The following is a 14,986-nucleotide window of genomic DNA, read 5'->3' as shown; positions in this document are numbered from 1 at the left end:
GCAAGAAAAAAACATGGCCAAAAAGTGCCTTATATTTTATTTTGTGGATTTTCAGGCATAAATATTAAATTTTTTTTCGATCATTTTATAAATAACTTAATTTGCCACATTAAACAATAAAATCATAACTGAAAATGGGTTCGTAAGTAGGAGATTTTGAATTTTAAAGCAGTTTTCATTGGCCTTACATTATTTTTTTCTGGGCTTATAAAAAGACTCGATTATTTCAAAGGCCAAGATGTATTCTACTCGCAGTATTTAACTAAAGTATCTGAAACATTTCTAGCCGACCAAATTTTCAAACCAAAAACACATGATTTTGCATTACTACGTATGGCATCGCCTTAAGTAATCTAATGATTTATGAAAATTACATATCTGAACATGTCTCAAACAACAAGTGGACAATAATATATATTCATTGAATTTAGTAAAGCTTTTTCAACATCACATACTTATATATAAACCCCGATTGTTGGGCATCAAAGTTAAATTATTCGGTTGTATTATTAGTTACCTTAGCAGTAGGATGGTTAGATATCGATAAAAGATTAATTCTATACAATCTTATATATTTGAGGCCACAAGTGGGGTTCCTCAAGGGTCCCACCTTGGCACAATATTTTTCTCACTATTCATCAATGACATTGTCGACAAATTTGAAGATGTAGTCCTACTATTTGCTGATTGCTTGAAAATATATAAAATAATACGCAATATATACGATTGCCAAACTTTTATTTTAATTTTGCCAGTTTAAATTTATTGAAAAAATTGTTGAGCCGGAATCAATTTAAGGTTAAAGACAAGTCCTTATCCTTATAACCGCAATCACCCCTAAACTCTTTAATATAAGGTTAAGTACAATTCATATCCTTATAACCGGAATCACCCATAAATTCTTTATTTTAAGGTTAAGGACAATTTCTTATCCCTAAGTAGACACGGAATCGCCCCCAGGGTCATTAAACTTAAGAATTCACTGCCTACACAATTCAAAACATCTACCCTTGCACAATACAAAATACGGTTGCTTGATAACTCAACGCAATGACAATTCCAGACACCTTTAAAAAATGTGTTCAACGCAATGACAATTCAAAACACCTTTATAAACCTAACCTACGTCACCTATTTAACCTTGTTTTTCTGTTATTTGAATGTAATGGAGACGTTGACGAGTTTAATAAACATGTTAACAAGACTTGTCAATCAATAGCAAACTGGCTGTTATCACAAAATCTGTCGCTTAACACAAACAAAACTGAACTTCTAAAATTTTGTCCAGTAAAAGCTACACCTATAAACATAAATGTTAACTTTAATAACAATCATATCGAACCTTCCCAAGCCTGTTCACTGCTCGGAATACAACTAGACGCAAATATAAAAAACATGTATCTAAAATTGTAGCAAAAATCAGTAGCTTTTCTTTTGTTCTAGGCACCCTCAAAAATATCTTAAACATCGAGTCAGAAATCACCGCATACTATGGATACGTATACTCAATGATAAAATACGGAATAGTTTTTTGGGGAAACTCAGTAAACGCCAAAGGTGTTTTTATCATCCAAAAGAGGTGCCTACGAAAAATTACAAACTCTAATCACCGTGATTCATGTAGACCAATTTTTAAAAATCTCACACTTCTGACAGTGACGGACATATATATAATGGAGTTATGCCTGTTAGTTCGATCATCTGCAGAAAAGTTCCCACAAAAAAACTCAACACATAAACACGCTACAAGGTTCACAGAAAACTTATTAATCCCGAAAGCAAACAAAACTATATTTCAAAAACGACCACACTACATGTCCATTAAAGTATATAACAACCTTCCACGTAGCATCAAACAAATAACCGACATACTTAAATTTAAATCATCACTAAAAACATTTCTTTTAAACAAATGTCACTACACCTTAAATGAATACCTTACATAAATTAAATACAGCTGTTTTTTTTTATTTTTTATTTTCATACATTTGTTAACATGTTATTGTTGGATTATGTAATATAATGTGTATTTGTTGGGTTAGCTGGAAGAAATAGGATGTAACCTATAAGCTATACCCTTTGTACTCTTTATTTTTGTGCAATAAATATTTTTTTTCAGCACTTTTCATGACTTTATATCACTTTTTATAGGTGTGTTAAGTCGTCATTTTAATGAGTTATCCGGTCGCCATTTCAGATAAGGCTTGATAGAAAAGACGATATTTATTTAGAACGTGTGATCTAAAGTTACCACTTCTATACCACAGGAAGTACTGGGGAGTCAAACCGGATCACCACAAAATACATATGCGTAACTCTTAATCCCCCTAATTAATATACATGCGATATACATTACTAATGTACATGTACTTTTTTACATAATTCAGGTTTTTCCAATAAGAGGTGTTATTTTGAATAGCCCGCTATTTCGGTAGATGTTACTTTTGAAGCTGTCATTTTTGACATTTGACAAGTAGAAACTACGCCATTAATAAAAATGGAACGATACACGCTTCAACAACGCATTGAAATTATTAAAATTCACTTGAATGAATCAAATGCAAATCATTTTGAATGATGAGGCCCATTTCCACCTCGGTGGCTTCGTCAACAAGCAAAATTGTCGCATCTGGGGCTCGGAAAACCTAAGAGTTATTGTTGAAAAGCCTCTCTATCCTCAACGTGTGACTGTTTGTTGCGGTTTATGGTCCGGCGGAGTCATTGGACCTTACTTTTTCGAAAATGAGGCTGGAACAACAGTTACGGTGAACGGATTGCGCTATTGAGAGATGATTTATGATTTTTTATGGGCGGAATTGGATGGTATTGATCTGGACAACGTTTACTTTCAACAAAACGGCGCTGCGTGCCACACAAGCAACGAAACCATTGATCTTTTACGATTGAATATCAAAATAGCACCTCTTATTGGAAAATCCTGAATTTTATGATATTTTTACATTAACTTGCTTAAATTGTTGTAATATTTTTAATTAGGTATACCTGTTAAATCTTCCTCGTTAAAATTTACTAACTTACTGTAATAAAATGTTCTCCACAACACAGGTGATCTCCTGAACAAGCATGGAGAGAATATACATTTTTTATACACTTTTTTTGTAAAATAAAAAACCTTTCGGTTCTATCTTGTAGCACATTTAGAATGCGCTAGGTCTCTCTATATTACATATCGCCAAACAATTTGTATTTCATAATGATGATGATAATGAAATTTAAAAAAAAACTTCAATCTCTTTCTTTTTTGATTACTAAAAATACCTAAATAACCAAATACATACAGTTAAAATGAATGTGACAAAGATTATGCAATGTCATTAATAAGGTACTAGGACGGTTGATGTCGATCTGGAGAAATTTAGAAAAGGTTGTTATGCAGATTTTTTTTTTCAAAGTAGAATTATAATTATTCGAGGGCACACCTCAGGCCGCGGGCAGAATGTCATGTTAATAACTCAGGTTCGTTATATAATATTCTACGTTGGTAGTCTCAAACAACACCATTATGTAGTTGATGTAGTACGTCTCCTAACTCATATAACATACCGACGTACGTGCCTAATTTAACGTAAATCTCGAGAGGAACGGCTGCATGGCCTTTGTCATACAAAACTTATTTTTGGACTAAAATACCAACAAAACTTTTTTTTCAATAATTATTTTTTTTATAGTTAAATGGATTTTTAGCTCATGGTGGGAATGATGTTGCGAGCAGATTACGGCTGCGTCAACCTATACATTTTAGACAGAAAAAGTTGTGCAATTTTCGTGATTCCTCCCCGCTCAGAGAGTTTTCTACTTTGTGCACGAAGAAAAATTAGAATTGCTAATTTATTAAGAATATTTTCAAATTATTGGTAATCCGGTTAAAAACGGGAATGCAGGCCGTTTCTTTAACTTTTTTTTCAATAATTATTTTTTTTTATAGTTAAATGGATTTTTAGCTCATGGTGGGAATGATGTTGCGAGCAGATTACGGCTGCGTCAACCTATACATTTTAGACAGAAAAAGTTATGCAATTTTCGTGATTCCTCCCCGCTCAGAGAGTTTTCTACTTTGTGCACGAAGAAAAATTAGAATTGCTAATTTATTAAGAATATTTTCAAATTATTGGTAATCCGGTTAAAAACGGGAATGCAGGCCGTTTCCCTATAAACTTTTATTAAATTCTTAATCTATCTGAATACGTGTTGGTGCACCTGCATTTTTTTATCTGAAACCGCTTAAGACTCCCAACCGTCTAGAGCCAGCGAGACTATGGCTTCCCCAATTGTTGTGAGGCTGGAGGTAGTGGGGAGAGGAAGGACATGGGGAAGGTGGGGAAGAACCTGGCTATTCAGGTCTGGGGCCCTACTCTGTATCTTTCGGGTTAACAAACCAGTAAGTTCGTGGTTTAACCTTTCCTTGCCGGTGCTGTCAACTGAGTGAACATCGTCTCTAATTAATAAAATATCTCTCTAAATATGCCAAACACAGAGTTCAAATTTTAGGTATTCCTCCGCAATACATTTATGTATTGCATTAAGTAATTTAAATATATACACATATTAACCGAGTGTATAGCACCGGAGGACGAGGATTTTTTAATACCAGAAGGAAAAGATAATTACGGGTTTGCGACGTGGCTAAACCGACGGCAGGAGAGTTTCGAAAGATACAGAGTAAGCCCTTTTCGTCCAAAACCATTTCAAGCAACGTTTCAATTCTGAATGGTTGTCTTATACCAGGGCGATACTAAAATAATCTTCCACTCTTCAACGTGCCGTAAATATACTATATTTTTTTTAAACGATTAATTTGTAAAATAACATAAAATTAAACAAACATTTTTTTGCCCACGCCGGGATTTCTGATAATATATTCGTATTTTACTAAAAGTTTATCAGGAAACCTATTAATTCATTGGTGAAGGATTCGCAATTGCGTGTTTAACTAGATTACCTATAATTTGAAGAGTTTCTTAACAAATTAGCAATACTCATTTTTCTCCATGGGGGATTTGAATTACCCCCTCCGGTGCGGGAGGCTATAAAGTATTTACATTAACAGAGTAGCATATTACTAAAAAGCTTCGTAAGGGCGTCAAAATTGGCACCTGTTTAAATTGTTTACTAGACATTTGAAAGCAGTTGAACAGTTAAATTATGTACAAAAGTATAGAATACGACAAGTTTTTTCAACATAAACATTAGACGCAATAAAAGTAATATTATGGGGTCAATTATTGATTGAGTGTCGTGAAATAGAGTAATAATGTAATATATATGGTGTGTAAACAACCTGATTTATGATCTGCTACAATTTATTATTAAATGTTAATGATTCTTTGACATTTCAAATGCGATACTAAACTAGTAGGTGTTGTAAAAAAACTTTGCACCTAATATTGTTTTATTGGTCGGTAATAAAAATCTCTTCAAAGTTCACGACCATAGAATATTTCGCAGTGAGAAGTTTATTTTTTACATCACTTTTATTTATTTTAGATTTTCATACTATTTTTATACCTAGTATGGTAGTTAAAAAAATGTCAAAAAATGTAACATGTAAACTTTTTAGATTGTCACGGCCAAAAGCATTTTTGTTGTTTGTTTTTGGGGTGTTATGCCGTGTTGCGCTAACTCCTTCTTTAGCCGACGTTTCGGACAGCGTTGCAGTGTCCATCATCAGGGCAGATCCGGTAGATCCGAAGATGTGATCACTGATGGTATAAAATATTAGCGGCATTTACTTTTACTCGGGAGATATTTTCAATTTGTATGGATATTTCAGGCGACTAATTATTGCTTATAATTATTTGGTCATATCTCGGTAACCATCAAAATTATCTTAATATTTCCCACCGCACATTTTTATTGGCTGCTATCTTTATATGATTGCAAGATTCAGCTTGAACTTAATGCAATCTAACTCTGTACATGTAGGTTATATTCCCTTCCACACCGGAGGGGGTAATTCAGATCCCCCAAGAGAGTTTTGTGCGATATCTAAGTTGTTTTTTTTTTACATCACATACCCACTCGAGCGATTCGTTGTATATATATTCATTTACCACATTATTTAATTATTATTTTTACTGAAAATGTATATGGAAATATATTATGAACCGCTTACTGCCGATGAATCCACCTGGATTTCGTCTGTCTGCCATATATATATGTTCTATAAATTTGGCAAAAAACTGGCAAAAAACGTTTTTGCAAACTTCGCTCGAGTGGATATTCTATAAATTAGGTAATCATAAAAAAAGTATTCGGTAATCGATCTGTAATTAACCAAAATTATCTCTTTACTATTTTATAAGAAATCTTTAGTAATATTTTTTTTTGTTTGTTCAAAATCTTAAATCTCCGAAAGTTTTTTACCGATTGCTTTGAAATGTTGACATAACGTTGCATTCGAATACGCATGTATACTTATATTATATAGATGTCACCTGTGACAGGAAAAACAAGTTTTTTTTTAAAAGCACAGCGCCATCTGTTGGACAAAAATGCTTTATTCGAAAAAAAGTGCCTGTGTTAGACGTAAAAGCAACACGAGTTATTGTTTCTCTAGCTGCACAGAAAGACTGAGCCACAGCAACACGTACAGAGTATAAGCTAGTTAAATAATAGGTATATATACAAAAAAATACGATGAAATTACTCTCCTCACCCACTATCCCAAATCCTTGACGGCAAGACAAAGGGTCCTGAGTTCATATCCTAGATGCGACCGTATCTTTTTCTGATTTTTCTGTTTCAAATTTTCGTTTAAAAATCGCTTCGATAATTAAACAGTATTTTTTGCTTACCTCTGTTTCGCCAACCTACAAACTGTATTTTTGGTAATTACTGACTGTAGGAATATTGTGGTATACATTGTTGAGATGTTTGCCTCAAACACTTTGAACGTTGGCTTGCCCTTCACGACACGCTCCTCATTATTCATCAGTATAGTTCTATGCCTTTGTCACTGCGTCTATTCATTATTTTATTTGCGAAACCGTGTTTCTTTAGAACTGGACTTATATGAAAAAACATACGCGACACTATTTACAAAGAACACGCAATAATTTATCATCCCGAGACTTATTCAATATACTCGTATATTTATAAGATATATGGATTAAGACAGCAGTTCCCAAACTAGTATAATATGGTAGGACTTTGAATTTCACGTTCTCGCTTTTAAGTTAGTTTTGTAGCGCCTTGCCGAAGAAAGCGAATTAACCTTTTGGACAGGCTTGTATGTTCTGTCAATTTGCCCTTACGGATGGACACAGCGAGAATTCCAAAAAGATTTAAAACTGTTATTCATTTAAATCTTTATAAGAAATTAGATATGATATTTGCAAAAGAACGGGTAGAAAAAGAATTCAAAATATCACTGGGGGCAGATTTCTGACACATTCTTATAGGATTTCCCTAAATAATATTTCCCTAAAAATAGTGATGGTGTCAAAGTATAGGGTGCGGCATAACAGACTGCAAAAACAGACAGTGCAGTTTTGAAGGGCCGATACATCCCGTGTGGTGGGGGTAGGAACCCGGGAGGGATCTCATTGTATCGAGAGGGTCGTGCCGTTTTCAGTCGTTACCATGATAAAAAAACGGCGGAACTGACAGATATGGAGAAGAAATATTATATTTTATTCGGTACATCATGCCGTTTTATGCAGTCGTGAAGATGACATCAGAAAGAGGATGGCCCCCAGCAGCGATACATTGATTCTGAAGTTTTCGACCGCATTTTGGCACATCTCGACGGGTATAGCGGCGATTTCCTCCTGAATACAATCCTTGAGTTCTTCCAAAGTGTGAGGCAGATGTTTAAAAACATTTTCCTTGAGACAGCCCCACAGGAAGAAGTCGCAAATTGCAGCCGGAAGGCCCGCTGGGTGGCGACGAAAGAACAGTATTTTTCAATAAATGTGTGGACGGCGAAGTCCTGGTGTTGTCCGGACCAAACCATGGTAACGACTGAAAACGGCACGACCCTCTCGATACAATGAGATCCCTCCCAGGTTCCTACCCCCACCACACGGGATGTGCTGGCCCTTCGAAACTGCACTGCCTGTTTTGCTGTACCCTGTATATTATTATGTTGCGTAGGTATGCTCCGAACGCAAAACAATATCCATTTTTTATGTTTTGTTTTCTTCAAACGCCCCTTTTTTTGATTCCGTACGTTATTATTTTGCCTGGCAACAGGCAATTATATTAAACCATTTCCCGGTGTTGCCCGGGCTTTAGACAGAGTTTTTCGAAATCGCCTTGCTCTTGTTTTGAAAGTTTTTGGTTCACTAGCCTTGGAATGAGTCTGTAGATTTATATATTTTTAAATCCAGTCCACACCGCCCGTCCCGTGTTTGCACCACAGACACTCTCCCTTATATATAGATGTACTTGTAGGTATGGTAACTATTGAAAATAGTAACCCTCTATGCAGTACGATGAATAAAATAATATTTCGGGCCGCATTCCCTTACTTACAGAAACGCAGAACGCTAGATGTGGAATACTTCATTGTACAAGTTATTTTTTCATTCAAACTTTTCCTATATTCTAAATAAGTATAAATTAATCATCATGTCACGAGAAAGGAGTCAGGTTTAGCATAAAATTTGACAGTTTTAATGGCCTGATTTGATCACAATAACTAATTGTATTTATCTACGTACTAGGTAGGTAATTGAAAGAACTATACTAGTCCCAGCGAGAGTTCGTAAATGACGTCATCGTTCTAGCATGCCATTAACTGGTACAGACCATAGCAATAATTAGTATGTATTCCTTCAACAAAAAGATCACTGAATGGCTGATGAGAAAAGATCAAAGGAAATTGAAGACCTTATGAAATAGAACTTGTTATTCTCTAAGCATTGCTAATAATACTGTCTTGCATTTTGACTTTATACTATTTTATTTCTATATTATCTGATCGTTGTCTTTTTAACCAGTACGTCTAAAATATACTATTTTTCCTTTTCTTTTACACACTATTTATATTTTTAATTCTTTTCCTTCAAATATTTATCTTAATTTAACACAAAATTTCTAAATCTGTCAATAACATTACAATGAGATATTTTAATGCACATTCCTGTCACCTGCTTCAGAACAGGTTACACGTAGTGAGGTAGGTAATGAAAGGCATACAATTAAATTAAATAGTTTACATTCCTGTCACCTACTTCAGAACTGATTACACCTAGTGAGGTAGGTAATGAAATGCATACAATTAAATTTAATTGTTTACTGCACATTCCTGTCACGTGCTTCAGAACAGGTTACACCTAGTGAGGTAGGTAATGAAAGGCATACAATTAAATTTAATTGTTTACTGCACATTCCTGTCACGTGCTTCAGAACAGGTTACACCTAGTGAGGTAGGTAATTAAAGGCATACAATTAAATTTAATTGTTTAATGCACATTCCTGTCACGTGCTTCAGAACAGGTTACACCTAGTGAGGTAGGTAATGAAAGGCATACAATTAAATTTAATTGTTTACTGCACATTCCTGTCACGTGCTTCAGAACAGGTTCCACCTAGTGATGTAGGAAATGAAAGTCATACAATTAAATTAAATAGTTTACTGTACATTCCTGTCACCTACTTCAGAACAGGTTAGTGAGGTAGGTAATGAAAGGCATACAATTACATTTAATAGAAAATGAATGATGTAACATACTAATATTGTTTTTTTAATGAAAAAATAAACGCCGATTTATCGACACTGAACTGGAGTATCTCACTGTCTTTTCGTACAAGCCGTGTAAGTAAAAGGAAGAGGATGATCGTCGATGACGCACAGTGGGCTGAAAATCGCCTTTCATAGACATAGAGACTTGAATTTTCAAGGGTATTTTTTTTTTGGCTAGAAATGGATTCTGCTGATCATTACTATGCTATAAAATGTCGTACTAAGCAATTGCGTGTACAAATGAAGGAGTTATAATTTTTTTAAGAAAAATTTGTATGGCGCTGACATTAAAAATGAGGCTATCTCTGGAATCGTAAGGTTGGCCGTTCTATCTTTACACACAGATAATACTACTATTTATTTGTATTTTTTGACATACTTCATATTGTGGCGCAAGGTGCGATTTTTTTTTAATAATCCTAAAGTTGAAAAAAAATCTTTTTTTTGTTGATGAATCATTTTAATGCTTAAATGCTTTACATATGAGTATGCTTTGTCTAGTTTACAATATTTTATTTACACTGCAAGCCAAAACACTGTGCACAGTGGGCTGAAAATCGCCTTTCATAGACATAGAGACTTGAATTTTCAAGTGTATTTTTTTTGTATAGAAATGGATTCTGCTGATCATTAATATGCTATAAAATTTTGTATAAAGAAATTGCGTGTACAAATGAAGGAGTCATCATTTAAAAAAAAAAAAATTGTATGGAACTGACATTAAAAATGAGGCTATCTCTGGTATCATAAGGTTGACCATTATATCCTTACACACAAATATACTACTATTTATTTGTTTTTTTTTTGACATACTTTGTATTGTGGCGAAACGTGTGATTATTTTTTTTTAAATCCTCAAAGTTGAAAAAAAAACTTTTTTATGTTGAAGATTCATTTTAATGCTTAAATGCTTTACATATGAGTATGCTTTGTCTAGTTTACAATATTTTATTTACACTGCAAGCCTAAAAGCATTTAAGCATTAAAATGAATCATCAACATTAAAAAGGGTTTTTTTCAACTTCGGATTTAAAAAAAAATAATCGCACCTTGCGCCACTTTATGAAGTATGTCAAAAAAATACGAATAAATAGTAGTATTATCTGTGTGTAAAGATAGAACGGCCAACCTTATGATTCCAGAGATAGCCTCATTTTTAATGTCAGCACCATACAAATTTTTCTTTAAAAAATTATAACTCCTTCATTTGTACACGCAATTGCTTCGTACGACATTTTATAGCATAGTAATGATCAGCAGAATCCATTTCTAGCAAAAAAAAAATACCCTTTAAAATTCAAGTCTCTATGTCTATGAAAGGCGATTTTCAGCCCACTGTGTGACGTACGATCTCTCGCTGTAACTAGTATGTACATAAGTGTATTATTTAATTTGATTCTTGTCTACGTTGTGTAAACTATTCAAGTGAGTTCTTGTATTTTGCCCTTGCAGCCTGTCAACATTCCCAAGATCACTATGAATAATTATTGAATGTGTCAAAAAGGACGACGTGACATGTGATAGACTATGTCAACAAATTACTTGCTTACAAATTTATTGGAAAAGAGTTTTAAATTGATGTTTGATTATGTTACTACTCTCCACTGAAGCGCCAAGATATTTACTATAAAATGAGTTGAGCGGTTTAGATTTTCGTACGTTTGGTTTTGAATTCGCCCGATCTCATTAAAAAAATCATACCTCCGAATATTGATACGAAAACATATAAAAATGGTGACTGTCGTTTAAAGCAAATGAATTAACCTATATTTCGTAATTTATCTTAAGTTTTGAGGTTTTATAAAAAAAAATCATTAAATTCACAAACGCGTGAAATTCGTCTGATTGTTAATAAAAATGCATTAGAATAGAAATTTAAAAAAAAATTAGAATGTACTTTTTTACTTAACAAATAATTTTTCAATCGTAATTTATCAGACTAAAAATAAAAAATTGTATCTATTTCTTTGTTGTGAATCACTCTAACTGGATTAATAATACATGTGTCACGATATTACACCTCTCATTTAACAATAATTTAGGTACGGCACTGAAAAAAAACACTTTTTGACAGGTGCAAATTAAACTTCACTTTAAGATCTTATTTTTAAGAATTTGTGTAGAATAAACAATCACGGGAATTTTTATTGCAACGACAAGAGAGGATTTGCAAAAATATTTCGAAACCGTAAAACCTTGTATTTTTTATTAGAGCACTGAATGGAGATAGGAGACATCTCTTGAAAAAATGAAGACACCATTTGCTGTGTAAAACAGTTGTCTCGGTGATTATCGCAGAAGACGCGGAAACTTTATAATAATTCCATATTTTTTTAAGTATATCTCTTTAAATTGGCTACATTTTGGCCAGCGTAAGCTCGGGGATTTAGCAAATTGGGCAAAATGTGGCCAAATAAGCTCCCAGTGGCTAAATATGTGCGATTTTTCTATTCTTATTATTTGGTTTATTATATAGTAAGTAGGTAACTATTTCATCAGTCAATTCGCAATTTCCCCGGCTAAGTTCGTCAGAATATATGTAACATCGTCATTATTAAATTTATAGATTTATTATGGCATTTATTTTTTCTTTGACTTGGCGATATTATTAATTACCGTGAGAAATTTCGTAATTCTGATACTTAATTTAACGCGAGTTAATTCCATGATTCCATTCGAGATGTTACACATTAAACCTTAGTTCTCAAATAATTTTCTATATTTAATCAGATAAGCTAATTATTTATTTTCTTTCTAGGTATCCAGTTGGCGAAGTGGATCTTGCGCTCTTCAAAGACTTCGTCCTTTCCAAATTTGACTGCGATATCAACATCAACCACGCTCCTTCCTTCACTCCTCCAGAACGCTTCATTGAATCCATCATCAGCCAGTCCATCTTGGATGAGATCAAAGCGCTGGGGATCTCATTTTCCGTCGAAGGTCTCGACAGGCTCATTCGATCTAGAGGACAAGCTCTCCACGACATAGCCGCAGTGAAGACTGACAAAATCAAAAGACTTCCAGACGTCGTGGTATGGCCTTCTTGTCACGAGGAAGTTGTGGAGATAGTGAAACTAGCAGACAAAAGAGGGCTCGTCATAATACCTTACGGAGGTGGAACTTCCGTCTCAGGAGCTGTAGAATGTCCCGCCAACGAGCTAAGACCAATAGTCTCATTGGACACTTCACAAATGAACGAAATCCTATGGGTGGACTACGAGAACTTGGTTGTTTGCTGCGAGGGTGGTATCCTGGGACAAGATTTGGAAAGGGAATTGAGAAAGTTAGGCTACACAGCGGGACACGAACCTGACTCTTACGAGTTTTCTTCTTTAGGAGGCTGGGTAGCTACCAGAGCCAGTGGCATGAAGAAAAATACCTACGGAAATATTGAAGACCTTGTCGTTCACGTGAAGATGGTAACTCCTCGGGGAGTTTTAGCCAAAAGCAGCAAAAGCCCCAGAATATCCTGTGGTCCAGATTTCCAGCAGGTGGTCCTGGGTTCCGAGGGCTCTCTCGGAGTAGTAACAGAAGTAGTTCTCAAAATAAGACCACTGCCGAAAGTCACACGATATGGATCTATCGTGTTCCCCGACTTTGAATCAGGAGTCAAGTGCATGAGAGAAGTGGCAAGACAACGGTGCCAGCCTTCCAGCATTAGGCTGATAGATAATGAGCAGTTCCACTTCGGGCAAGCGTTGAAGTCAGCACCGACGGCTTTCGGCTCGTTCCTGGAGGTTCTGAAGACTACCTACCTGACCAAGGTGAAGGGCTTCGACATGGACAAGCTGTGCGTGACCACGCTTCTGTATGAGGGCTCTGAAGAGGATGTGGTTGCCCAGGAGAAGAAGATCAATGCCATAGCAGCGGGATTAGGGGGCATGCCTGGAGGGGCTAAGAACGGAGAACGAGGATATGTGCTGACCTTCGTGATTGCATACATCAGAGTAAGTTGTACCATTCATTAAGTTTCATTCCGTTAAACTTCCGAGAGTTGATTGATTATTCCTAAAAATCTAAGGGCCAGTTGTTTTGCAAAACTTTGCGTAGGTATACCAGAGTCATTAAATGGCCTTTCAGTGTCATTTTATTTTTTTTACAGTTGAAAGGTTTCCATTAAATATTTCCGTTTCCATATTCCAATATGTTGGTCCATTTTTTGTCGAAATTTTTGTTTTTACTTGTTTATTAAGGCATATACAGTACATTATAACACAAATGATTTTTCTTCTTTCGTACAAGTGACAATATTAGTAATTTCGCCTGGGATGAGAACGATTCTCAAGCCGCAGATACATATATGTTAGTAACTTGCTCAAAAAGGTGCCAGTAGCGGTCTTCAGCGTGCCAGTGGAATTTGTGTCGTGTTGCTGATAGTAACTCGCATGCCATTCAATCGCACAGCTTTTGATTTTTGTGTGCCAGTGGCATGCGGTGTATGGTGGGGAGAGTGGTAGGGGACACGGAGCATGTCTGCAGTAGCAGAATGATCACGCCTATGTGCTATTTTGTTACTTTTTTGCAAGTTGATATTTTCACGATCAAAATAGCTCAGTAGGGGGATGAAAAGACTCTTTATAACTTCATTATACACTATCACAGCTACCAATGCACGTTCGCCACTTTACAATAATAAAATTGCAGTTCGTTTCTTATTTCATCCGAAACCTCCATCTCAGCCAGCTATGCACACGAACATACAGGATGTGAGTAGCCAGCATGCCTATAGCTATCGTGTGTATACTGACCTACAAGTACTCAAGTAGTTAGCATGCCAGATTCTTGCCAAAAGCTTGCTTTTTCACTTGTATGTGTATCTAATGTACTTGGTGTGGACATAGCTTAGCTTTTTTTAGTTGCTAAGGTTACTCGCGTCAATCACATTAGCATGTTGTTCGCAAGAACAACACACCGGAGGCACATAAAAATCTTATTTGTCTCGTTTTAGCTGTAGGTCATAGATTATATGTAGGTTTATATTATATTATACCCGCCCGAGGAATAGATGGCACGTTCAAATGAATCACACTTGGTCATGTCCGAAAACAAAATATTTTTTTCTAATTGGCGTAAGTTTTTTAAGTAGCATGTTAAGCAAACATGTTAAGATTGTGGAATTTTGGCACTTCTCAAATGATTATTTACATAATTACTTCCTAAAGAGGTAAGGAGTTATTGAGTCTGCTTGTTGAGTCAATGAATAACATTAATATGTCACGGCACTTGACACTGTAATTGGAGGACCAGTTTCTGTCCTCAAAGCACTTAAATTATTAA

General features: G+C 35.1%; 1 protein-coding gene across 1 annotated transcript in view; it reads left to right on the top strand.

The window, feature by feature from the left end:
- Positions 1-14,986, top strand: part of Agps (alkyldihydroxyacetonephosphate synthase) — a 94,888-nt gene that overhangs the window by 76,519 nt on the left and 3,383 nt on the right. Inside the window, exon 3 of the mRNA XM_089637690.1 lies at positions 12,468-13,656. Within this exon, the coding sequence (XP_089493816.1) occupies positions 12,468-13,656 (1,189 nt within the window). The remainder of the gene's footprint in view (positions 1-12,467; positions 13,657-14,986) is intronic.

The sequence above is a fragment of the Hesperophylax consimilis genome, chromosome 12, assembly GCF_061612785.1.
Source record: "Hesperophylax consimilis isolate HC1 chromosome 12, BYU_Hcon_1.0, whole genome shotgun sequence".
Classification (NCBI taxonomy): Eukaryota; Metazoa; Arthropoda; class Insecta; order Trichoptera; family Limnephilidae; genus Hesperophylax; species Hesperophylax consimilis.
This window is presented reverse-complemented; position numbering and strand designations above follow the sequence as displayed.